General features: G+C 38.1%; 1 protein-coding gene across 12 annotated transcripts in view; it reads left to right on the forward strand.

The window, feature by feature from the left end:
- The window catches only part of ARK2N (arkadia (RNF111) N-terminal like PKA signaling regulator 2N), a 66,907-nt gene that overhangs the window by 17,681 nt on the left and 22,198 nt on the right, over positions 1-27,028 (forward strand). For 7 of the 12 annotated variants that reach the window (XM_034403891.3, XM_034403892.3, XM_087885508.1 and 4 more), the window contains exons 2-3: positions 3,535-3,618; positions 10,663-11,477. In XM_034403891.3, coding sequence (XP_034259782.1) covers positions 10,754-11,477 — 724 coding nt within the window. In that variant the 5' untranslated portion in view covers positions 3,535-3,618; positions 10,663-10,753. Of the gene's footprint in view, positions 1-3,534; positions 3,619-10,662; positions 11,478-14,465; positions 14,520-19,182; positions 22,299-27,028 lie in introns of those variants that run through there. The other 5 variants (XM_034403890.3, XM_034403893.3, XM_034403894.3 and 2 more) reach the window with 3 other exon arrangements.

Here is a 27,028-nt window from a genome sequence, read left to right on the forward strand (position 1 = left end):
CAGATTCACTGAATGCTGTCTCTGATTGGTAAAGTTCCATGCTGCTGTAAAAATTTGCCTACTTTTCATCCTTATAGATGATTATGCACAGTTACGTTACCTAATTTCATCATTTCAAAGTTTATGAAATAAAGATTCATAGTCGATGCTGATTCAAAAATATGTATTTCATTGTATTAGCTCAGCCAGCCACAATTGGACTATCACACTTTTGGAAATGCTGTCTTTTAAAAAAATTGAGACAGTTGGTTATCAATTTGGCAGACACCTAAACTCCAGGGGTTTCACTAATTCATGAAGCTACATTGGGCTTTCTCTTGCAAAACTACAGCAGTCACTCAAGTTGCCTTCTGAACCTTACACTTCTATACTGCGGGAAGCTACAACCAATATTTATTGTGGTTAAAATGTTCTACATAAATGCGGGGCATCTGAATTGATTCATCCTGATGAACTTGGATAGTATAGAAAAGTGGGCAAAACAAGAGATTATTTATGACTACTTGGATATGAAGACAGGCAACCAAAGCTTTGTTGTAAATGGCCTGTAGTAAATCCAGATGAGAGGCAAGTGGTATTTCACCTACTCCAGCAACATGATTCTAATGTTGCCTTTTCCAGTCATGTCCATAACTTTCTCTTCTTTTGACTGTGGAGTGGATCAGTAAAAGGATAGTATAATAATAGCCCTCACATATTGGGCAATCAATTATAGCAACATTTGGTCTCCAGCAGTCAAACAGATCCTTCTAGGCAGCCAATAAGGTTTCCCCTGTCCAGTTATATCTGACACCAGGACACGGTGCTCATCTCTGTTTTTTGGCCAAGAGAGAGCCAGCATTGTCCGAAGATGCTGGCCGTGGTCATGCAGCCAACATGGCTATATGCAATAGGTGCACAAATGCTGTTACCTTCCCACCAAAGTGGTACCTATTAATCTACTAGCATTTGCATGCTTTCAAACTGCGAGGTTGGCAGGAACTGGGACAAGTAATGGGAGCTAACCCGTTGCATGGCGCATGGGGTCTCGAACCCTGGGCTGTCAGTTTTCCAGTTGACAAACTCAGCATCTTTAACTGCTGAGCCATCGTGGTCCCCAATGCTGCTATATCTAATTTAATAGATATTTCACTGGGAAGCATGAGGTGGCGAGAGAGAGACAGAGACAAACCTAATCACCTCTATTTAATTTTTTCCAATATATTAGATTGGAAATAATAAAAAGACCTGAATATTTTGATGCTTCTTCCTAAGAAGTATCAAAATCCTCATTTCATATTTTCTAATTCCATGCTGTCATTTTTGGGATGGGATAACCAGAACTTTGAGTGATGGGGTAACCTCAGTTATGATACAGAGTGATACTATTGGATGATTGGAATCAAAGAAGACCAAAAAAATCCTTTGTTAAAGTTGAAAGAGATTATGAAAACCAATCTGTTGCTCAGAGTTTTTTTTTTTTTTTAAACCCTCAGATTACGTAAACAGGCAAAGCTAGCCTAGTGAAAATACGGAAGATAGAAAGGAAACTGAATAAATCTAGCCTTCCTGAATTACAAAATTCACATGGATGGTGACCGTGGCAATAAAATAAAGAGAAATCCATTACTTAAGAGAAGTGCTATGATGAAGCTGAATGAAATATTGAAGTCAAAAGACATCACAATTGCAACAAAAATTACACATTTTCAACAATAATGTTTTCCCACTTTACCATGTGGTTGTCAAAGCTGGAGCATCAGAAAGCCCAAACAAAGAAAAATTGATTCCTTTCAATTTGAGATGCTGGAGGAAATAGTTGAGAATACTGTGAAGAACAAATAATTCAATATAAGATGAAGTAAACTTGAGTATTCATTCAAGTATTCACTGGAAGAACTAAACTAAAATGAAACTGAAATAACTTGGATGCCTAATGTGAAGGCAAAAATCATAGGAAAAGACCCTAATAATTGGAAATAATCAAAAGCACTTAGAAAAGAGGCAAGCAAAAGACAAAATAGTTAGATACAATCATGGATGGAATAAATGTGAACTGATAGAATTCAAAGAAGCAGTTATTGACCAAAAAAGTTTTCCTTTGGATAACCAAGAATTGGAAGCTACAGAAGGACTTGAACATCAAAAACAGCAAAGCTGTTTCCGAAGATCACTATTATTCTATACACCATTATATGTACTTCAGTTTTATAAAACCCTGAAAAGGATATAGGTTTTAAAAACAGATTTTGACTGTAGTACCGTGTTTCCCCGAAAACAAGACCCTGTCTTATATTTTTTTGAATCCCAAAATAAGCGCTTGGCCTTATTTTCAGGGAGGTCTTATTATTTTGGGGCGCATGGAGCAAGATGGGTCTCCTCTTGCCATCTTACCTGATTTCCAGCTCTGCATTTAAATATTTTTGGGGAGGACTTATTTTCCGGGGGGGGGGGTATTTTAGCACATGTGCTCAAAAGCCCGATTGGTCTTATTATCAGGGGATGTCTTATTTTTGGAGAAACGGGGTATATACATTTTTAAATTTCAAAAAAATATTTTCAGTCCATTAACTAGAATAGTAACATGATCTAGTAATAACAGATCCCACCTCCACTGCACCCCATCCCTGCCCACCCCACATGTCATTAGATTTTAATGTTTAGTTTTAATTTATGTTTTAATGTACTGTATAAATGCGGTACATGTTTATGGCTGTAAGCCACCCAGAGTTACCCTGAGGCAAGAGGAGCGGCCAATAAATTTTATGAATGAATGAATGGATGAATGAGCAAGCATGAATTTACTTTCCTTCTCCCCAGTTCAGATCTTCTTTACTCCTATACTCTGCTTTTTTTTTCACATTATATAAATCTTTACCCTGTGTATTGTGCTGTCTACTGGTACCATAATATGATTCTTTTCATGTTGCCATCCCTCTGTGTGTGTGGGTGCGTGTGTGCACATCATTTCCTTATACATTTTCTTTACTATATTCTTATTATTTTTTTCTTCTTCTCTGTACCTTTTATTTTTGGTTCTTTTTTGTGTAGTAGTTTTTATTGTAATTTTAAAAAAATATAGATAAGCATTATGTACAGCTCTTTTTTGTTTGTGAAACACAGCATTTACTATTGGGGAGGTTTTTGTTTTTGCTTTCATTACTGAAAAGAAGTACTGTGCATGTCTGCTTAATGTAACAGGGTATTGGGATTGAAATGCATGAAATCTTTTGTAGGTTGCAACACTGTTTATTCTTACCTTACAATAGCATTATTTAAATTGAATTTATTGTAACTTTGAACAAGACATTGTACAGTACAGAGTTGATTTACGAGGAAGAGAAATTAATTTGTGCTGCGTTCTGCATACAAGCAATACAAAGGACAGAACATTTAGAACTACCTATATCTTTTTTTTTCTTCGCAAATTTTATTTTCTCTATATAAAATAGGAAAAACGTGAACTACACTCATAAGCATTAGCTAAATCTTCCATGTGTATTTATTTTTAAAGCATTTTTTTAAGTTAATTTATGTGTGTATTTGTTTGTTTAGAGAATTTGGTGGGAAACAGCCAGAATGACAACTTTGGATTCTCAGGTCTTCTGTCTGCAGAGCAGTGACAGCAGAGGCTGAAAGGTAAGGAATTAATTCAACAATATATTCTTATTTAAAGACATGTAGACATGCAAAATTTTACTTGCAAAAGTTTTTATTGGTTTACAGTTAATTTAAGGCAATGCATATGTACATGCATTTGCCAGGAGTCACTAATTAAGTAATTACTTATCAAATTTAGATACTGCCCATCTCACTCTCAGAGTTACTCTGGCCAGTTCATAGCTAAAAGCATAAAACTCAGATAAAATAAAATACGTCACTCAAATGGGAGCTGGGTAAAAAAAAAAATTGAATAAGTTAAAAGTTTAAAAAAAAAGGGGGATGGGGGTGGGGGCACCTTCAAGGTACTTACCACAACCCCAAGTGTTACATGCCACTCTGTGAGCCCCACATGAGTTGGCAGAGCAAATGATTCAGTTAACCAGTTGTTCCTCACCTACATGTGCCAGCCATTCTCTCTCACAGAGAACAAAGAACATATATACATACATACAGGTAGTCCTCAACTTATGACCACAATTGAACCAAAAATTTATGTTGCTAAGTGAGACATTTGTTAATCTAAGGGAGGCCACATGGTTAATGAGGTTGAGAGGCAAAAGTGAAGACAGACTAGTGAATGAGAACAAGGTAGTCCTTGATTTATGACTACAATTGAGCCCAAAATTTCCATTGCTAAGTGACACAGTTGTTAAGTGAGTTTTGCCCCTTTTGATGACTTTTCTTTTCAAAGTTGTTAAGTGAATCATTGCAGTTGTTAAGTTAGTAACACAGATGTTAAGTGAATCTAGCTTCCCTATTGACTGCTTGGCAGAAGGTCGCAAAAGGGGATCACATGACCACGAGACGGTCACAAATACATGCCAAGTGTCCAGATTTGGATCATGTAACCTTGGGGATGGTGCAGCAGTTGCAAGCATGAAAAATGATGATAGGTCACTTTTTTCAGTGCCATTATAACTTTAGTCACTAAATGGATGGTTATAGGTCAAGGACTACCTGTATCCATCCAGCATATTATTTTCCTTCTTTCTGCCAAACAGTGAAGAGAGATATTATTCCTTACCAGAAATCTAATCTGTTGCAGAGGAACTTTGAAATTAAACTTAGACCTGCTTTTGGCATTCAGAGAATACTACAGGTTGAGCCTCTCTAAATGTCACCAAGGAATCCTGATTAGCAATATTGGTCAAAACAAGTGTAGAAATTATTATTAATTTAATACTTTTTTTTTTTTTTAATAAAAAAGTTTTTATTTTCTGATCAAACAAGTATACAATATAAACAATCATTCATACTATCATCAGAAAAAAAGAAAAAAAAATCAATTTGGTAAACTCAATCTTCATCCCCTCCTTACCACCCCCCACCCCCGACTTCCCAGAACAAAAACAGGGCATAGATTTCACCAAACATTCGCTAAAATAAACTAGCTATCTACAAGATTTAATAACTCCCAAGACCCCTTAACTCCCCTTTTACAATTTCATCAACCTCCCTTTATATAAACACAAAGTAACATGTAATCCAATAACTCTAAGAATTTTAAAACCATTAACAAATCTTAAACATTCAAACCTAAAAACATTTTTCCCCCTCCTATTTTTCTCAAAGTTCAGATATTTTGAAATCTCATAACAAAAAATAAACCTTAGATATTCACTAATTAAATTTCTACATTTTTATAATTAACCATTAGTACATTAACTAGAAAACCAAAAAAGATTAATCAACCATTAATACATCATATTTAAAGATCAATATTCAACTTTATACTTTTTCCCCCTCAATAGTTATAACACCTAAAACATAATCAATTTAAACCATGAATAGAACAACTGCAAAGCCAAAAAAAAAAAAAAAAATTAATCTTCCATTCTTGGTTTCTTATTTTGAAATCTCATAACAAAAAATAAACCTTAGATATTCACTAATTAAATTTCTACATTTTTTAAGTTTCTAAATTTCCCCCTTCATTATTCCTCCCTCCAATTTTTAAAATTTAAAAGATAATCAACAACATAATTAACCATTAATACATAAACTAAAAAACCAAAAAGGATTAATCAACCATTAATACATCATATTTAAAAATCAATATTTAACTTTATACTTTTCCCCCCCTCAGTAGTTATAATACCTACAACATAATCATTTTTAACCATGAGTAGAACAACTACAAAGCCAAAAGAAAAGGTTAATCTTCCATTCTTGCTTTCTTTTTATATTTTTTCCAATCTTTCTGCATCCCTCCTACTTCTATTTTGAGGAGGTTTTTCATTTTAATTTGAGGTTGATATAACTGCAAAAATTGTCCCCTTTTTAAAAAAGTTTCCTCTGATTTAGAGCCCCCAAATCGCCTCTTCATGCTTATATAAATCAGTTCATTCCTTCGTCTGTAAAACCAAAGTTTGTCAAGAGTTTGTGAAGAAAAGTTCAATTGTTGCTTTTCTATTAAATGTATAGATGCCACTGACAAGTCTCCTTCATCTTCTGAAACTTCGAAAGTCTGGTCATTTACTACTTTTTTCCAAACCAAGTCATAATTTTGAAGGATTCTATCAATTTTTCCGAAAAGAGCAGAGAGTAAGCTCGAAAATTCTTGAGAAAATTCTTCCACCCTCTCTGCTGCAATATCTCCTGAGTTGTCATCATGCTCCGTAGTTGTTTTGATTTCCTCAGTCATTTCTGTTGTTATCCCTTTAAGAATTGCTATTTGGTTACTTATAGCTGCAGTATGATTATTCATGGCTTCTTTTATAAATTCTGTAAGTTCTGCATCAAAATACTTACAACTCTGTAAATCAGACAACTGTTTCGTTTCTGACACCTCCAAATAGCATCCAGCACTTTCAAGATCTCCTTTCTTAGAAGCCATTTTATTTTAAAGAAATTTTCTTTCTTCCCACAACCATAAAATCATAAAGTCAGAGCCATCCTTTTGAGCAGCATTCAGCAATTTCTTTATAAACAATCTTTTCCCAAACAGCTCTTCAAAGTCTATTCCAGCAACTTAAAGCCAGTCTCTGAGCACGAGTCTATTAGCAAAAACTTTTTCTAACTTTCCCTTTTAAAATCGCAACAAAGAAGCGCCATCTTAACTTCCAGCTCAGAAAATCCAATTAGAAACATTGTATCCCCGGAGTTAAGTGTTATACTTGCAAAAAGCTTGTCCTCCTGCTTCTGTTCCGCCTGCTTTTTTGAAATCATTTAATCTTCTGTTTGACAGCAGAAATTGGACGCAACACCTAGCTCTGTAAAAAACAGAGTCCCCCCGGATCCGGAGCTTCAGTGGGCTGAACGGGGAGCTCTCACCCTCCTAACCCCTGGAATTAATCCAGGGGTTTTCAGGGAGCTCTACCCTCACCCACCTGCTCTCCTCCCCTTCTTTTCCCGAAGGGGAGATTTTCAAGCCGTTTGACAGCTGATTAACGCTGTCAGAACGGCTCAACGGAATCACGGGGGCGGCGGTCTAAAAAGACCGTCAATGGTGCTGCGGAGCCAACCCGGAAGTCATTAATTTAATACTTTTGATGAGTGGGTAGTTAATTGGAAGAACAATGTTTTCTTTTAGATTCTTTTGGCAAGTGGAGGAAAAGCCTACTTACGTAATTATTTTTATTTGGTTGTCTCACGTCTACACATTTCTTAAACTTTTTCTGCATGTGATATTATAACAATTGTTTCTGAATATGTTGCTTGAAAATAATTGTAACTGATGAACAAGGAATGGTTGCAATTGGCAGAGAAGACAAAGGCTCCCCTGGCCACTTGCTCTTGTAAGCAGGAGCTGTGAGTCTAAGAGGAACCCTGAACTGTGCACCAGACCTGTATGGTGGTGTGTTATATACCCAGAGTATGGGTAGATAAGTATGTTAATTCTGAGTATGTTAATTCTCCTGACCTCAAGGGCCCCAAAACTAGAACCACTCCATCTTGCTAGGGTTGATTTGCAGCTGGTTTAGCACTGAGCCAGCACCCAAATGGCATAAATTGGCCTAACATGGGGTAGAGATGTGTAATTGGGTATCATCAGCATATGGATGACACCAAACCCCATGCCATCAAATGACCTCTCCCAACAGCTTCTTGTAGATGTTAAATAGAGGAGAAATAACCAAGCCCTAAGGCACCCTGGTCTTGGGGTCTTGAACTTGTCTTCCCCTTCAGCACTGACTGATAATGGCCACGGAGAAAGGAGAACCACTGTAAAACAGTGCCTCCCACTTCCAGTTCCTGGAGCTGGTGCACCAAGGTACCATGGTCAATAGTATCAAAAGCTACTGAGAAATCAAAATATTCTAATTTATCTCTGGCTTTTTTGTTCTCCCAACCCATGATTTTCTGCACCCACAGAGTAGTTACATTGGACTCCTTTTTCATGATATCATCATAAGATTCTTCTATTTTTACAAATCTTGGGTTCTCTCAGCTTAAAAATACCTCTCTGTTTGTTTGTCTGTAGCTCCATTTTAACTACATTACCACTGTGACCAGATACCTGAAGTTAGATTTTGGGACTATTTACTAACTCAATTCAAGTTGCAGTTGTAGCTTTATTATTGGCTTTAATTCTTCCATTCCACTTGCTTTATACAACTGAGTTGTGACTTTTACAGCTCTTTTTTCTTTTGAAGGTGCTTCAGAAGACTTGACTGAATATAGAGCAACTATATCCACTTTATATTTTTATGTCCTTTTTTTGTGTTGGGCAAAATGGTATGCAAATATTCCCAGATTGAAATCATGGCATTTTAAAGCAAAGATAAAAAAACAACTCTGCCTGAAGTTTGGAATCTTTTTGCCAGTGACAATAAAGTTCCTTAATAAAGTTTGTTGTGGTTAGTTTGACAATATAATCCAGGAATAGCTTAGACAGGAACATGTTGCACTGAAGACAAAAAAAAAAACAAAAAAAACCCCAAATGTCTATGCTCTTGTCTATGTAAATGAAGATTTTCTTCTCAATACAACATGCTGGCATTGCTAGAAGTAAACAGAGAATGTCACGCCTTTTTCCACAGAACAAAACAAGATTGTCTTTACATTTTTAGGCTGTACTGTGATAGCTTAACATCAACTACAGAATGAAGTTAAATAAACCAATAATTTTTACACTAGTAATTAACAACCTGTGAATAGTTAAAATAAAAAGAAATCTAAAAACCTTAATAACGTTAGTAATATTTATGTAATGCATATAGTTCATTTTCTCACAACCCCCCCCCCACCAGATACATATCTTTGCAAACAATCTATAGCAGAAGTGTCAAACTAGATTTCATTGAGGGGCGTATCAGGGCTGTGTTTGACGTCGAGGGGCCGGAGTGGACGTGGCCAGGGGATGTGGCCAGTTCAACATCACTTGTGTCATGGGGCACCAGAGAAAACGGGCTCCTGAGCTTCATTTTCAGCTGCAATTGCTTCCTGCAATCCTCTACCAGCAAAAACGGAGCTTCAGAGGGCTGCAGGCACCACGGGACAGTTCTTCCCTATTTCCAGGGTGACCCCGCGGGCCAGATTGAAGCACTCCGCAGGCAGGATCCGGCCCCCGGGCCTTGAGTTTGACACCCCTGACCTATAGCTTACCAGTCGATAGGAGAAAATATTGTGTTGAAAGTACTATGTTGAAAACAGCGCAACCTGTGTTGTCTAGCATTACCTTGTACACCATACAATTCTGCTTTGGGGACCAATCAAAACAGCTTACAAAATATAGAATGTAAGAAAGTAGATTAAGAATATTTTAAAATTTTAGTATTTTAAAAATACTAAAATGCTAGCAAACTTTTTAAAAAGCAGCAAGCTTATCTATAGGGCAGACAAGCACGTTATAAAAACATGCTATCTTATATTCACTTTAACCCTGGTGGCATTCATAATTCTCATGCACTGTCTACATCACTATTTTAGACAGATGTGTGAATTTTATTGCATTGATTGTCACACTTTGAAAAGACCGTATGCTCAGTTTTAAGATTTTGAGGCCTCTGTGTGGTTTTGAACCATTCTGTTGCTGTGTTTTCAACAGGTATACGGAATAACTTAGTTACCGACAGATTGATGATGGGGTGGGGTTGGATGAGGCATTTATTGATTTGTTATCCCATGATCTGGAAAGAAGAGTCCCTTTCTGTGAAACAAATAGGTGGTTTAAAAATGTAATAAAAAATAAATAAAAATAAATAAAAATACTTGGATCAATTTCCAGTTTTTATATCAGATGAGAGTTGTGTATCAATCCAAATTATTTAATGGGTGGTTGTAGCTTCCATTGTTCACTTCTCTTTCTTCTAAAAGACCAAGGTTTTCTCCTATTTTTTCCCCTATTCTGCTTCCCCAATGCTCCTGGCAAGAGAATCTAGGCTAAAATTAATTTCTGCTTACAAATTGCCAAAATGAGAAGCTATGAAAATAGGGAAATGAATAAATTAGAATTTCTTCAAATGAATATCTGACAAACTCATGGGTCCAGGACTTTTTGTTCTGGTTGTAGGTTTCCAGTCCTCATGCGGTTAGCTCCCAAGGAAACTGAATGGAATAGGTGATAGTACTGTAGAACTTTTTAATGGTTACACATGAATATGGAATAGATTCATCTGATGAAATTACAAAAACAATATATTTATTGACTTTTAAGCACCACTCCACCCTATTGTAAAAATAGAGGTAAGTGGGGAGAGTCAATATTCAAATTATAAAATGTAGAAACTTGTCAGCAATGATCAAGAGAATGGGGAGGTTTTCTTTTTCTTTTTGATAAATTTAGAGACATTTCAAAAATTCTGTTTTCACTTGTCATTATGGGGTACAGAGTGTAGATTAATGAGGAAAAAAGATGAATTTCAATAGCTGTAGAATCAGGCTGCAGCATAACAAAATGGACAAAAGTGAAGGGGGTCTGAATACTTTCTAAATGCACTGTACATCCTCCTAGATTTGCCCTGCTCTGTGGCATAATAGGCATGCTGCTTCTGAACTTTACATAGCTCTTCATGAAATATTATCCAAAAATGTCCCCATTACCAGCTCACTCATGTGCTGTATGTGTTTTTCCCTTAGGTTGCTTTCCTGCTGAAGCCCTAGGTGAGTTTGCACTTCCACAAAGCTCTGGGTCCAACCTCTGAGACCAGGAGAGACTTAAAATTCTGAAATGAAGATGGAGGCAGCAGACAGAACAGAAGAACTCATTGACCCAGAAGTCCCACCCAAACTGTCAGAGAAACAGGAGCCTGCTCTGGGTGAAGACGGATCTATAGAACTGGATATGCCTGCTCAGAAAGAGAACCGAGCACTGGGGGAGGATTCGGCAGTCCTCGCCTCGATGCCCTGCTTGCTGATGGAACTGAGACGGGACTCCTCCGAATCTCAGCTGGCCTCGACGGAAAGCGACAAGCCGACGGCCGGCCGCATTTATGAGAGTGACTCTTCCAACCATTGCATGCTGTCCCCTTCATCCAGCGGCCATTTGGCTGATTCCGACACGCTCTCCTCCGCAGAAGAGAACGCTCCCGGCCAACCTGAGACGGCGGTCGAGGGAGACTCTTCCACCGTGTCCGTGTCGACCGTGGGGAGGAAATCGAGGCGGTCCAGATCGGAGAGCGAAACCTCGACAATGGCTGCAAAGAAAAACCGGCAATCGAGTGACAAGCAGAACGGCCGCGTCGCTAAGGTCAAAGGTCACCGGAGCCAAAAGCACAAAGAGCGCATCCGGCTACTGAGGCAGAAGCGGGAGGCCGCCGCCCGCAAGAAGTATAACCTGCTGCAGGACAGCAGTACCAGCGATAGTGACCTAACCTGTGACTCGAGCACAAGCTCGTCGGACGACGACGACGAAGTTTCAGGGAGCAGCAAGACAATCACTGCGGAGATACCAGGTAGAGGATGTTTTTTAAACTGAACTGGCAAAAAAAAAAAAAGCTCCTGCCATCGTTTCTCAGCTGTCGGGCTAAATTTAGAAAGGAAGGAGAAAAAAAAAAAGTAAATAATTCGCTAGGAGAACCAGAGCTCTGTATAAATACGAGGGCTGCAATGTATTTTAAAACGTGACATGTTTTCAAGGCGGGTAAAGAGGGTTTCTCAGTGCTCTTATTTGCACGATAGTTCACCTTAAATAATAATAATCCAGACAAATCGTGATACTGTTGAGTTGTCCATTATTCCCCCCTCCCCCCTTTCTCCTGCCAGTTGGCATTAGTGCACCTTAGATTGTAATCTTTAAAAACAGTCTACTTTGCTGCTATTTCATTCTGAATGGGCTGTTGTTTTAAAGTGCTGCAGCTGCTCCTCTCTCTGCATCTGAAATTTCAGGAGGCATCTTACTGCTTCTACGACAAGCCCTCCTCCCTTGTTAATGTTGCACTTTCTAGCTCCGTTTCAATGCATGATAAGCTGGTTCAGCTTTGCTGCAAAGTTTTCCAATAACAGGCAACTCGGTTATTTCAGAACCCTTGTAAGGAACACTTTGCACACAGGTTGCAAATGGGTGTCTCCCCCATGCTATCCCACAGTTTCAGAAGAGAGCTAACATGCTCCACTGTGCGGATTGCACAATTATCAATACTATTTCCCCCAGCCCCACCGCCCCGCTGCATCTAAATTGAGAAGAAAAATATTTTGGCTGCTCTCATAAAATAACAGAAGGTGTGTTATTTAAAAAAAAGACTGTTAAGGCCTACATTATTCCTCTAGCTGAAATAGCATGATCAGGAATATGTATCAAACTACTCGGCATATGGTATTCAAACATAATTGCATTTATAGCAACCTTAAAATAAAATACTGTTTAAAAATCCTTTGGTTTGCTAATCTTTTATGGGTGAACACACATCTCTTTTACACAAAAGGAAGTGAGTTTTGTAATTGCAGTTGGTGTTCTAAGTAAATCTGCTTCTATGCTGTGCAGGATGGCTTGGAAGGCTACAATGCTGAGCTCAGAACACGGCCCTTCAGTGTTCTTTCTAGCACGTGTGATGGATTCTGCCTTTGCACAATACATGGAGGTTTGCATTTGTGCTCAGGTTGCGTATTGCAGACACTGTAGCCCTCCAATCTCTATTTTAATTTGAATCTCATGAAGGCTCTCCAAAGCATTTGAAATTAATGAAAGTTGTCACAGCTGTGTGAAGTGGATGCTTTGGACATCACATTTATTTTAAAACAATACTTAATCCTGCAGGTTTCTTTTGAAATGGTTATTTATTTGATGACAGACTATACACAAGTATTTACTGTTGTCTTGATTAGATCAGACTAGCAAAAGCTACACATAGTGTATCTCTTGCTGGGCTTTACTATTTCAGATTGTAAATTATGTGCTTCTCCACATAAACTGTTGGTAATGCAACCAGTGGGGTACAGTCTCAGATGTTACATCCCCATCACTATTTTATTTTATTTTATTTTATTTCGAATTTATATACCGCACCTTCTCCCGAGGGGCTCAGGGCGGTGTACAGCCAGCTAAATAAAATTCAATATGACTTTTGCTGGACTGATTTTGTTTGAACATAATTCAGTGCAGCCTTCATTCAAATTGCAGGTCAGGCTAGCTAATTTTCTTTTTTGGCTATGTGCAAATGTTGGCTATGGGAAAATAAATTATGTGCATCAGAAAATTATGAATAGGAACAGATAAATTTTTTGCCACTGAATAAGGGATTCTATTCGAACCTGTTTATAAGACAAAATCTGTATTCATTTGTTCATTTTTAATAAGTGTATGAACCAGACATCCAAACCTCTTCAGAGTAATATTCTGATATATAAAACTACATATAATTCTGTACTATTTATCTTAGTTGATTGAACCTTAGCAAACCTACTTAGTGTAGATTTTCCTCATTGGCAGATCCAGAAATAGTCCCCTTGGCATTTAAAAAAAAAATTCTTATGCATGAAAATTACAGGTGTAGCTATGATGTTCTTAGAAGTGTAAATCTATTATGGGGAATTTTTTTGCTATACAACAAATAGGGTTAGGTTAAAATAGATTGTAAAGCTAAACAAATATTAGTGAGCAGGCAATTGGAAGAAACATGTCGCTGCATCTTAATTCTATATTTTACATACTATATTTTTAGCATATGAAGAGATTTCACTTCACTTGATTGAGCAGGCTGCTGCCAGTGAGGGAAATGAAATTGGAAAAATAAAGTGCAAAAGTACATAATCTATACCTATTCGTTTACATTTTTGCCTATAAATAGGAAAAAAATCCCCTCCTAAAGTAATCCTGATTAGACTACATTTGAAAAAATATATAAAACATTTATGATGCTAATATTTTATCTTCTGTTGAGGTATGTATATATAATAACACATATTTTTAAGGATAAATAAGTTTGAGTTTTGACAGTTAAAACATGCACAACAGTGTTAATAAGAATTAGTATGAATTGCTTTCATTGTGCAGTGTTTATCAGTTGGTAGGAATTAGGATTGATAGCTTATACTGCCATTGGTACAAATAGAGAAATGAGTCTACAACAATTCAGTTTTAAATAAAATTACATTTTAAATGATAGAAGCGTTTAGCAACCAGAAATGGCCAGAATTCAATGCTGTCGTTTGGAAGTACCACAGCCTTGCTCAGAAACATGGACATCTGCCAAGAGGATGCTAGGTGTGTGTGCATAATGACAACATATGCTTCTTTTACCATTGTATAAATGCCACAGTGTTTGTCATCTGATGCCAGTACCGATCGTGGCATTTGGGTGATGACTTCATTGCACTCACATAATCATTTTGGCATCATCTCAATTTGTGTCATAGCTCAGGAGGGTTGATAGACCTGGACTTGATCTGTAGTGCAGGGAAGATGGTAACAGTATTGACAAGTTGCATAATGTTTACCTTTCTAGGTCCAAGTGACAGGGAGAAACCTTCCACCATCTTTGCTGTCAATTGGAATACAGGTAGTCCTTGACTTACAACATTTATTTACAGTAGCACCCGCTCAAAATTACAACAGCACTGAAAAAGGGGACTTATGACCATTTTTCCCACTTATGACTGTTGTAGCATCCCCATGGTCATGCAATCAAAATTCAGAAGCTTGGCAACTGACTTTATGACGGTTGCAGTGTCCCGGGGTCATATGATCCCTTTTTGTGATCTTCTGACAAGCGAAGTCAATGGGGAAGCCAGATTCACTTAACAACCAGGTTACTGACTTAATAACTGCAGTGATTCACTTAACCGTGGCAAAAAGGTTGTAAGATGGGGCAAAACTCCCTTAACTGTCTCACTTAGCAATAGAAATTTTGGACTTAATTGTGGTTGTAAGTTGAGGACTACCTGTAATAGCAAGCTGACCAGAAGATGGACTTCAGGCTTCTGTCTCCGACTTTAAGATGAGAAGATAAGAGGAAGCAGGGAGCATTTTTTTTTTTTTTTTGTACATGCTAGCAGAACTGAGGGATTAGCGCCGTGGCAGACAATGAAATAAGGAAATTCTGCATATTTCTTTTATCTTGAATGAAGAAAGGAGAGGAGGTAGAGGCTTATACCTGAGATGTAGTTGGAACTTGCTGACTGATGGACATCAGTCATGTCTTCGCTGTCCTTTGATGGCTCTCAACAGGAAAGGGAGGTCGGAGGCAGGTGCTAAAACATTGCTTTTTCAGTGGGGGCAAAGAGATTGTTTTGTTTTCTACAAATTTTTTCTTGATGACCTAAGTCATACAAAAGTGTTACATTATCTTTTTAAGAAGTGTTCCTTTTGTAGACTGAAGTCTTGTAGTTTTGCGGTTGGGATAAATGTAGAATTTCCTCAGCTGTGTCTTTGCAGAGAAATTCAGTGTTGATGTTTTTGTAGTTTCTATTGCCTGAATACAGCAGTAAGGCTGTGCTTTTGAATTCAGAACAGAATATGATTTTATTTTTATTTTATTTCAAATTTATATACCGCACCTTCTCCCAAAGGACTCAGGGCGGTGTACAGCCATATAAAAACATACAATACAAACATTAAGAACAATTAAAAGAATATATATTAATTTGGCCCCAGTTTAAAATGACAAACCAATTAAAAATTAAAAAATTAAAAAATATGTTAAGCCAGCCCGGCTTGATGAAAAAATAAAGTTTTAAGGGCACAGCGGAAGGCACCGAGGTCTTAGATTCTCCTTATTTCAGGGGGCAGCTGGTTCCATAGGGTAGGTGCCCCCACAGAGAAGGCCCTCCCCCTGGGGGTCACCAGCCTACATTGTTTGGCTGATGACACCCCGAGGAGGCCCTCTCTGTGGGAGTGCACGGGTCGATGGGAGGTTGTCGGTAGCAGCAGGCGGTCTTGAAGATAACTAGGTCCTATGCCATGGAGCGCTTTAAAGGTGGTAACCAACACCTTGAAGTGCAACCGGAAGACCCCTGGGAGCCAGTGCAGCTCGCGCAGGAGCAGTGTTATGTGGGAGCGCCATGCAGCTCCCGTAATTACCCGCGCGGCCGCATTCTGGACCAGTTGGAGCCTCCAGGTGCTCTTCAAGGGGAGCCCCATGTAGAGAGCGTTGCAGTAGTCCAGGCGAGAGGTGACGAGGGCATGAGTGACTGCACAGGGAATCCCGATCAAGAAAGGGTCGCAACTGGCGAATCAGGCGAACCTGACAAAAGATCCCCCTGGCTACAGCCGTCAGATGTTCCTCCAAGGACAGCTGCCTATCCAGGAGGACTCCCAGATTGCGCGCCCTCTCCGAGGGGGCCAAAGACTCGTCCCCAATAGTCAGCGATGGAGTCAGCTGACTATATCGGGATGCCGGGAACCACAGCCACTCAGTCTTGGAAGGGTTGAGCTTGAGCCTGTTCCTCCCCATCCAGATGGGGATTGATCCAGATGGGGATGATCTGGATTGTTCATAATTTTCTCTGAAATATGTATCATGGTTTCAGGAGCCATCTGAAAAGTTTACCAGATGCTCCTGGTTATTCTTAGTTCCCCATGCATCCTGGTTCATGAGCAGTTTTCCAGATATGGTTGGACTATAGTTTCATTAACGGTAAATAATAGTTTGCTAGTTTGTCTTTGGGGAGTTATATAAAAACCCGTGGGGGGCTATAGATTACAAAATACAAAAAACCTTGGAGGTCTTCTAGTCCAACCCCCTGCTCAGGCAAGAAAGCCTATACCAGTGGCTCCCAGTTTTTTGGGCATCAAGAACTGGTTCTCTGGAGAGAGGTTTTTCCGTGGATCGGAGGGGGCATGGTTTCGTGTGCTGTGTGCATGCCGTGAATGGGACTTTGCGTGGCTGGCCCGGTTTCTGGCATGCACGGACCAGGGGTTGGGGACCCCATTCCATTTCAAAAAATGATTGTCCAATGACTTATTAAAAACTCCACTGATGGAGCACCCACAACTTCTGAAGGCGAGCTGTTCCACTGATTAATTGTTCTAACTGTCAGGAAATTTCTCCTTAGTTCTAGATTGGCTCTCTCCAATCTAGGTTAAGGGACATTAGTCTGAATTTGTGCAAAAATAACATTTTCTTTAACATCTCAACTCTTGTCTGATTTCCTAGCTGCTTTCATGAAATTTTTTATTGGTAACAGTAGAAAAATGATTTGTCATTGCCTTTTACCAAGTTATTTTTTATTTTCCAATCTATTCTACATCCTGGGATTTCTCCGTAGTCTCCTATTATTAATTTTTCATTGTTATTAGTGAAGTCTTTGGCTTTTGTTTGACAAGACCAAAGTTGACTAAATGCTGTATTTGGTATGACTTTAGTCCTACATAGGCATATCTTTACAACTGTACACTGCATTAATTTATTCTTGCCTTCCATTATGCTTTTTTGACTCCTACTTTAGCCTACTACCCTATATTTTCAGGTTGCCTTCCATCCAAGTCCGGAGTAGGCCCTGTTTAGCTTCTGAGTCAGACAAGTCAGCCAAATACAGTTATTTGCTGATTACCTGGATGCTAAATCTGTATGCCTATATCTTGCCCATTTATTTGATAAAGTTCCCTTTATATTAAATGATATATTGCTATTTGGAGAAAAAAAAAACACCAAAAAGTCAATCTAAAGAATCCCATTCTTCAGTCTCTGTGATTTTCTGGTACATTCCCATAGGCATCAGTTTAATAGACCAGTGTACTATATATTTGCTTTAACATCTGCAGAAGGCTGTAGCAAACTCAACTGTAGATTTATGTGGAAAAACACATTCCTCTGCCTTCACTATCATGGTTTTATTTTATAATAGGGAAGATTAGATTTTTAATGTCTCTAAAACAAAAATGTTAGCTGTTACCATCTCAGATAAAATATGCAGATGGTATGCATATGAAACCCACACCAAAAGAATCCTGGAAAATAATTTATAATCACTGGAAATAATTAGTGTATTTCCATTTTTTCTTCATTGTTCACTGTCTGTGTTCCTCCTAATTTTTTTCTATACCCATGTTTATCTACTCTGTCCTTAGTCATTTTATTCCCTGACAAAATACCACAAATTTTGGCAATGCTCTAAATATTACCAGAATACAAATTGAAAATTAAATTTGTTTACATTTCTATGAGTATGATATTAGAAAGTTGCATCAGACTTAGTTTTATTTAAAATCTTGATTTCAGTGTGCATATTCTAATTGTGCCTTAAGTCTGGACTTTTCCAAAGTGTTTCTTTGGGAATATCTAGAATTGCGTAATTGTTAATTTGTGTGACAGAATAGTAACTGCCCATAGGAGCAGTTTCTTTTTTGCAATAAAGTCCACAGAGTAGGTCTCCAAGGTTTGGGATTTAAATTTGTTTTCCCAGCAGAGTGGTGATGGCTACCAAATTAGAAGTTTTTAAAAGGTAATTAAACAATTTAACAGACGATATCAAAGGCTACTAGTCATGATGACATACTTGCTGGGAAACATAATTGAAAGGATAATTTCATGTCTTCATCATAAGTTGTGAAGGGATATCTGAGAGCATTGTTGGGAACAGAATGCAGGACTGGATGGGTTTTTGGTCTGATTGTCTTATTTTCTTTTTAAAGCAGCGTAATTAAAGTTGGTTTGACATAATTAGTTGTGTACTGCTTCCCCCGATGGATAGCTAAGCCTCTTTTAAATTTTAGAGGCCTAGAGAATGACAGTAACCATAAGACGAACAGAACTGTCATGTTTATGGGTAATATGTTGAGGTACAGCCCGGAATGGCTTGTCACCTTCAAATCTTACTAACTCCCAAAGATATTCACCAATGGATTAATGGAAGTGAAATGCTGAACTGCTCTGATCTGCTTTGGGAGGGCTACTTTATGTTAAGAATAACATGCGTACAGCCTAGATTTGAGGTTGTTTTTTAATTTTAATTTTATTTTTTTTGCTTTCTGCAACGGCTTAAACTGCATATGGGAATTGTGTTAATTTTACTTTCTGAAAATAATTTCAAAAAGTCAAAAAGGTTCTCCTTAATTTGCGGGTGGTTTATGAACGCAGACACGGTGCTCCTCCGGGACGGTGTCTCTCGGTCAGTTAGAGCAAGCGTGTAGCTCGTTCGTCCCATACTCGCATGCCTTAAATGTGTGGATGTGATTATCTTCCTTTAATGATATCTGATGCCATGGCCTCAATGTCTTTCAAGCTGGCTTCAGTCGTGCTGGGGGATCTGGAGGAGCGACCAGGGAAATTCCAGGATTGCTTGACAGGGGCACCGTGTGGGATAGGAACTGCATAGGCAGTGTCCTAGAAGAGGCCATGAACTGCTTTGCCGAGATGCAGAGGCAGACAGAGGAGAAGTTTCGCATGTGGATAGAAAAACTCACTCGCCTGGACACCGATGAAGAAAGCAAGCAGCAACTGGAGTCCAGGGAACCTAAAGTCCCCTTAGATGGCCAAAGAATCTCCTCAACTCCTCAGGCAGGGATTTTTATGCAGGTGCCGCCGGATAGCCAAGTCCTTCCGCAGCAGCAGCCCTTTAACTCTTACGCCGGCTGTCAAAATACCGATATGGCTTTAGAGGTTCCAGAGACTTTGAATAACAATTTTCCAGCTCTCTTCCCTGAAAACGGGAATATCATGGAATCCAGCTTGAACCCATCACAAACTTAACAAGATCCTCAAGCGGCTATGGTTAACCCAGATCTTGACTGGAAAATCTGACCGTTGTAAAAACAAATAACACATTTTGGTTCCTCCTTTTAGGCTTTTTAAACAACGTTTATTTTTCTTGTCACCTTCTTGAGAAAAGAGATGTCATTTGGTTTTGCCATTGAGATGCTCTTCCTGGCTTTCCATCAACAGAGCTTACCAGTTAGCGGGCTTATTTTGTGGATCTTACTTGTAGGATCAATCAGTGTATTCCTTAACTGCTCCTTTTGCATGCCAGAATTGTTTATTTGTATATATATATAGATATATATAAAAAGATTTGAAATTGAAAGACTCATATACCAAATCAGTATGTCCTGTAAATATTTTCTTAAAACAAATGCTAGCATCTATATTGTGCATCTTAAACAGAATTCTAATACTGCTTGCCATGTTTATTTCCTCCATCACTTAGGGCAGAAATTGGCTGATTTGTGAATTGGAAAGTTTTCGATAAACCATTCATCTTCTCATTCGCTTTCATGCAAGTTTTTGCATTCACAGTATTTATATTTAGAGGAATCTTTCGTTTTGTAAAAACGTACTAATCCTAACGGCCAGAGGAATTTGAGAGAGAAAAATAATAGATCTATCTCTCCAAGGGTTAAATTAATTTGGGAACATTGAACGAGATTAAGTGAACATTTAGAAGCATGCATAAGAATTTATACCACCTGCCAAAACAGTAATTGTCGGTGTGGGTGTGTTTCATACAATCAAATTGTAATGTTATGCTATCAATTCTGGACTATATTGTGAAATAATAGTGGGATTAAGTCTTGAAATTTGGCCATTTGTAAATTACAAATTGAAAGATGTTGTCATTTGCAGCCCATAAAATGCTATCAGGCACTCATGAAAGAATTCATAGCACGATCATTTTGATTGCTCTTCTTTTAGTCAGCATCTCTTGTGCTGCATATAAGTTCTTTCCTTGCTTTTCTAACCTTGATGCCAAATGACAGTTTTAAAGATTCAAGCATTAACAAATATTCTCCTCCTCCTCCTATTGTCTGGTTTATGATTGACACCCTTGTTTTCCTGATACCTGCATTGGGTTCCTTGTTGGTTCAGATAATGGCAAAAACTTGGACTCTTAAAACCCACTTAGGCTAAGTTTTGAGGGACACTTCTATCTATACATTTAAGGCAGGGGTCTCCAAACTTGGCAGCTTTAAGACTTGTGGACTTCAACTCCCAGAATTCCCCAGCCAGCATGGCTGACTGACTGGGGAATTCTAGAAGTTGAAGCCTACAAGCTGCTAAGTTTGGACACCCCTGATTTAAGGGATGAAAACTCTTCTGTGCCCTGAGGCATCCCTGCTTCCAGAAGATGTACCTCTGAAAGTATATGGTAAGATTTTGTTTCGTTTTCCAAAAATTCGTTGTTTTCAGTATATTCTTTCTTTCTTATCCCATCTCCTTGACCCTAAAAAGAAAAATCCACGTTTTCCTGAACATTACAAGTAAATGTGGAAATGGTGTGTATGGACACATAATAAGATCTTGAGTAAGTGGGTTTTGCTGCATGGCTTTCTGGATTGCTGCTCTTTTTTCCATGTCTTTATTTTTTATTTTTAGGAACATTTTTCTAAGCTCTTGTTCACTAAACATTCTTCCTAGCGGTGTTGGTTGGGAATACCCATTCAGTGTTCAGTTATTGTAATTCTTTTCAGTTTAAAATTTTCTTCATGCCTGGGATAGGCTATTGAGTAAACATCCCTTACAAGTTAGATTTGGTCCCAAAGAAGTCAAAAGTTCTGATGGTTCCTATTTGGGTTTTCACTAAAAATTAAAAATGTGTGTAGCCCAATCTGGTTAAATTTATGCCCGACTGATTCCTCACTCCACAGTTAATGAGATCTTGAATATGTTTACTCAGAAGTAAATCCCACACAGGTCACTGCAGCTTTTTCTTGGTTTAGGATTGCAACCTAAATTTTCAATTGTAAAAATTGATGGGGAATTAACAAATTGTTTGTTTGAGTATGAGGATGCTGTGTGTTTTTCTCGAGGCTGCTCCTACCACATGGAAAGCAGTCTGTGAAAGGGAAAAAGCCCTTTGAATGTAGTTTGTGAAAAGGCATGCAGTGAAATGATAAGCATTCAAAAACTCAAAAAGATCTATCAAGATCGTGATATTTAAAGCAATACCTTGGATGCCTGTACTTTATAGATATCTTCAGCTATTGCTCGTTGATCCATCTTGTTAATTTTATCTGTGAATGTTTTTTAAAGAAAAGGGATTTTTTTTAAAAAAAAATTAAAAATATGTAAACTGGTTTCCTACCCTCTCCTCCACATAATTTATCTTAGGAGAAATAAAGCAGCTTTTTAAAAGCTACATTGTTCAGGGTATCTGTTCAAAAGGCTATGCAGGAAATAATATGTAAAACAAATGTGAATGGTTTCTAAAATAAGTTTGGTGTTAATAGTTTTCCATGTATCATATTGATATGGATGTGAATTTGATACCTTCCTAAACCTTAAAAATGTGTACATTTAACTGGTTTTAAACAGTAGGGAATCTCTTTAGTATCTTGACAAGTTGGTTTTGGTTTTTGTTTTGCCTTGAATAAAGCATAAATTTGCCATTCTTTTACAAATTAAGAATGTGTAGTGTTTATTGTATTGTAGTTACTTTGTTTTGCTCTTGAGATAACAGGTAAGAATTTAGGATTATGTTCCGAGGAGGCTGCCAGCTTTATAAGTCTTCCCAAGCACTCAGAGACCTTGGTTTAATACCATTTTCTTGCTTTAGTCATGTTCTGAAACAATTACAGGAGTAGAAGAAATCAGATATGGTTTATTGGTAGATTTTTCCCAATATATTATTTGTGGATTGGATTCTAAACTAACATATGAAACAGCTCTTGACATAATCTTTCCAACTCTCACCCTCTAAAAATCATTGCAAAAAATAAACTTAGAATGTAAAGGTGATTTAAAGGTCATATTTGTTTTCCACAAAACCTCTGTAGCATTCCTGTTGGTGCCAGTGAACTGGATTTTGTTAAAATGCTGCTATACAAAAGACACAAGTAGTCCTCGACATACAACTGTTCATTTAGTGACCGTTCAAAGTTAGCACTGAAAAAAGTGACTTATGACCATTTTTTCATACTTATGGCCACTGCAGCCGCCTCATGGTCATGTGATCAAAATTCAGATGCTTGGCAACTGACTCATATTTAGGATGGTTGCAGTGTCCCCGGGTCATGTGATCATCTTTTGAGACCTTCTGACAAGCAAAGTCAGTGGTGAAACCAGATTTACTTCACAACCGTGTTACTAACTTAACAACGGCAATGATTCACTTAACAACTGTGGCAAGAAAGATCGTAACATGGGGGCAAAACTCACTTAACAAATGTCTCACTTAGCAACATAAATTTTGGGCTCAATTGTGGTCATACGTAGGGGACTACCTGTAGCCTGACAGTCAAGAGTAAGGATGTTACTGTTTAAATCATGGCTTACCAAAGGTCAGCTAAGAAAAAGTGGAAGTGTCACTTCCATTAATCTCAGTTATGGGTAATGACTTCAGGTTTCAGTACAATAAGAGCCATGATTACAACTAACTGTATTTGAAGTCATAACAGCCATGGTTATAACCAACCATATTTGAAGCAAAGTGCTGGGGGGGGGGGCGCAGAGAAGTTGAAGACACCAATAAACTATATCTTGATTTCAGCTAATTGCATTAGCAATCTAAAATTTGATTCAGATGCAGATTAGTACATGAAACTACCATTTGCTATCAGCAAGTAATTCTTTTTATCTGTCCCTTCATGTGTTTGTCTCTAAGATTTTATGAACATAAAAAAATACAATAATTAATGGGGTGCAGAAGGAGGAACCTGCCCAGGTGATGAATTAGAAACAAACAAGTAGCTGGCAAGTTTGGCTCCAAATAACTTGAAATCTTATTTCTAAAGGAGTGTATATTTTCTTTACAGTCATTTCCCCCCCTACTTTCAGAACTTTTGCTTATTTTCACCAATTTTCACCAATTGTTAGTGAATCTGATACCTTATATGCTCAGACTCTCCTTATATGCTTTAGCTCTGGCTAAATGCAGAAAATGTCAAATTGCAAATGATGAGGTGTCAAAGATTTTGGGTTCATATTGGATATACCCAAATAGTATTGCAGTTACTAGTAATACTATTTGCTGTCACCGCAGTATTCCTTCAGTATCGCAGTGCCAATTTACCCAACTCTTAAATTTACTCTTCTTCCCCTTTATCTCCTCCTGCAAATTCCTCTGTGTGCTTTTTTTGTGGGAGTTGTTTTGTATCTTTCCCTTGAGCAGCCTCAGAAGATCAAGATCATGAATGAAGACCTGGAAACCATCCCCCTTCCCCATATGATAAAATGGAGTCCCATCCAGAGTTTTCTTCCTGTTGTCTGTCACTACCAAATAGTTTTTACATTACTCCGCTTTTACAATGAAATTGAATTCAGTGGCGGCTTACTTCTGAGTAAGTATAAGGTTGCACTGTAAGCCACAAGTCAAGAACAACATGGAGATGCTATTCAGGTTACATATCCTACTTGGTTTGTAGTAACCCAGGAAGATTTATTTCATTGAGTTGGGTTTGTAGACAATGTATTGTCTCTGTCATTATTGTTTTGTGTGAATCCAGCCAGAGGGGACTTAAGTAACTGGAAGAGAGCATCCTGCATGGTTTATTCCATTACCACTTGCCCGGTCCTGTCAGAGGTAGGACTTTTCTAGGAAGCAAGTCCGGTTTATGATGATTAATTGGAAGTGTCAGTAGCCCAGTAAGAAATGCGATCCCAAAAAAGAATTGGAACCCAGGTCTTATCCTATTGAGAAGTGTTTTTCCTATTGCCTTGGCTCCCATACTTAACTATTAATTGCTTTAACTTTGATTTGCTAGTGAGTTACAGTGACTAATCACACGTCACACAAAGCTGCAATTCAGAGTAATTTTGGCTTTGTATCATTGCCGCGGTGGCGCAACAGTTAGAATGCAGTATTGCAGGCTTCTTCTGCTGACTGCCGGCTGCCAGCAATTTGGCAGATCGAATCTCACCAGGCTCAAGGTTGACTCAGCCTTCCATCCTTCCAAGGTGGGTAAAATGAGGACCCAGATTGTTGAGGGCAATAGGCTGACTCTGTAAACTACTTAGAGAGGGCTGTAAAGCATTGTGAAGCGGTATAAGTGCTATTGCATGAAACTTGACATAATTTGTAAGCTATGGCTTAGCGCAATGTATGAACAAATCCAACTGTCCTCCTCAGGAAACTATCATACAGTTTATGTACTAAGACAGTGGTTGGGTTCATACATCACACTAAGCCATTTCATGCAAGGGACACGGTGGCTCATTGGCTAAGACGCTGAGCTTGTCAATCGACAGTTCAGCGGTTCGAATCCCTAGTGCCGCTAGGGGTGAGCTCTTGTTACTTGTCTCAGCTTCTGCCAACCTAGCAGTTCGAAAGCACGTAAAAAATGCAAGTAGAAAAATAGGGACCATCTTTGGTGGGAAGGTAACAGTGTTCTGTGCACCTTTGGCATTTAGTCATGCCGGCCACATGACCATGGAGACGTCTTCGTACAGCACTGACTCTTCGGCTTTGAAACAGAGATGAGCACCGCCCCCTAGTGTCGGGAACGACTAGCACATATGTGCGAGGGGGACCTTTACCTTTACTTAAATTACAGTAGCTGGGATGAACAGATTTCTGTGGTCCCCAAAGAAGTTAAACTATGGTTTATTTTAAATATGCTTGGTTACTTAAAGCAAGCTTTGTTGAAGTAATACGATATGGTAAGCCATAAATCACAGTTTATTAAAGATGGCGTAAGCTACTGTACTAAATTTAAAGGGGGGAAAATCACATGGTTTAGTTCAGGTCTCAGATTTAGCTACTGGCTTATTGTCCTCTCCTGACACTTTTCTGCTTTTGCGTGCTGAGTATAGTTCACAGCAAAAGATCTTTTTGAGGTGATGGGTCAAAGTCCCATGGTCCCCAGCTACTTAAGGTCAAAACTTGTCTATTTATTATGGCTCCATAATTTTGACATTCAGCATTATTAAAAACATAGACCACTGATGGCAGAAAAAGACCTAGTGTTCCATCAAGTCTGTCCTTTGAGGGGTTTTTTTCCCACTTAATTTTTTTAGTTTTATTTACTGCTTTTATATTTTATATTTATTTTATTTTAAATTTTGGCCAGGTGATGGACATGTGTTTATCTCAAGCTTGTTTGAACCCAGTTACTGATTATTGGTCCACTACCTCCTTTGGAAATTGGTACCAGGCTTATTTCTGTCAATGCTAACGTGAAATAGTTGGGGTGTTGTTTTGAAAATGTTTCTGAAAAGTAGCATTACCCTCATATTGGTTAGAATTATCGTACATCCATTTTAAATATTTGGATTGAAATCATAAAATTGACAGACTTATTTCTTCTGAATGACAGGTTAATAAACGTAAATATATGTGAGCCCTTCAGGAAAAATGTATTGTTTCTGCTTGTCTCAATTATGTCATCCTAATAATTTTTATTTGTCGTTTAAAAAAAAAATATCTGAACAAACGTGAACACGAAGAGTTGTGAAATCTCGAGTTCTATCTGACAGAGGCCTCCAGATAAAATATTTCCCAGTTCCTAATCATGTTATGCGAGGTGCCCACTTCAGACTCAGAGGCTCCCTTTCCTCCCATCACTGTCTTTTCCCAATATTTAATATTTTTCTCAATATTTAATATTTCTCAAAACTCAATATTTTATATTTCTCAAAACTCAATATTTTATATTTTTCATGGATTTGTGTTACCAGTGTGCCAAAGGTAAGGCTAACGATAACTGCAGTTTCAAAGCAAATATAACAGCTAACCATAATTTAAGTTTAATGCAGTGCAAAGTTTCCTTCAAAAAAAAAAATAGGAAGTAGTGGAGAGCACAGATTTCCGGAAGCATCAACCTGGAATCTAATATCTGAAATAAACACAATCCTCAAGGTTACCCATTGTCTCTCTCTCAAATATCAGGACATTAACATGCACAGTGAAATAGGCAGCAAATGCATTTAACAAATAAATAATAAATTACTGTTTTAAAAAACCTGGTAATTTATGAAAATGCATTTTTATTTTAACCTTTGCTAGGCAGCTTCTCCTGTAACTTTTGCTTCGTATCATCATTGCTTTCATTGGTTGTTCACAAAGGTGGTTACGAAAGCAAGCGGTCATTTCCATTAAGTTTCCATGTCGGTGGTGTGCGACCGTGGGGCGCGCTGCTCATCTCCGTTTCTTGGCGGAGAGAGCCAGCATTGTCTGAAGAAAATTTCTGTAGTCATGT

The sequence above is a fragment of the Pantherophis guttatus genome, chromosome 2 (genome assembly GCF_059756535.1).
Source record: "Pantherophis guttatus breed Tessera chromosome 2, ASM5975653v1, whole genome shotgun sequence".
In the NCBI taxonomy this organism is placed as follows: domain Eukaryota; kingdom Metazoa; phylum Chordata; class Lepidosauria; order Squamata; family Colubridae; genus Pantherophis; species Pantherophis guttatus.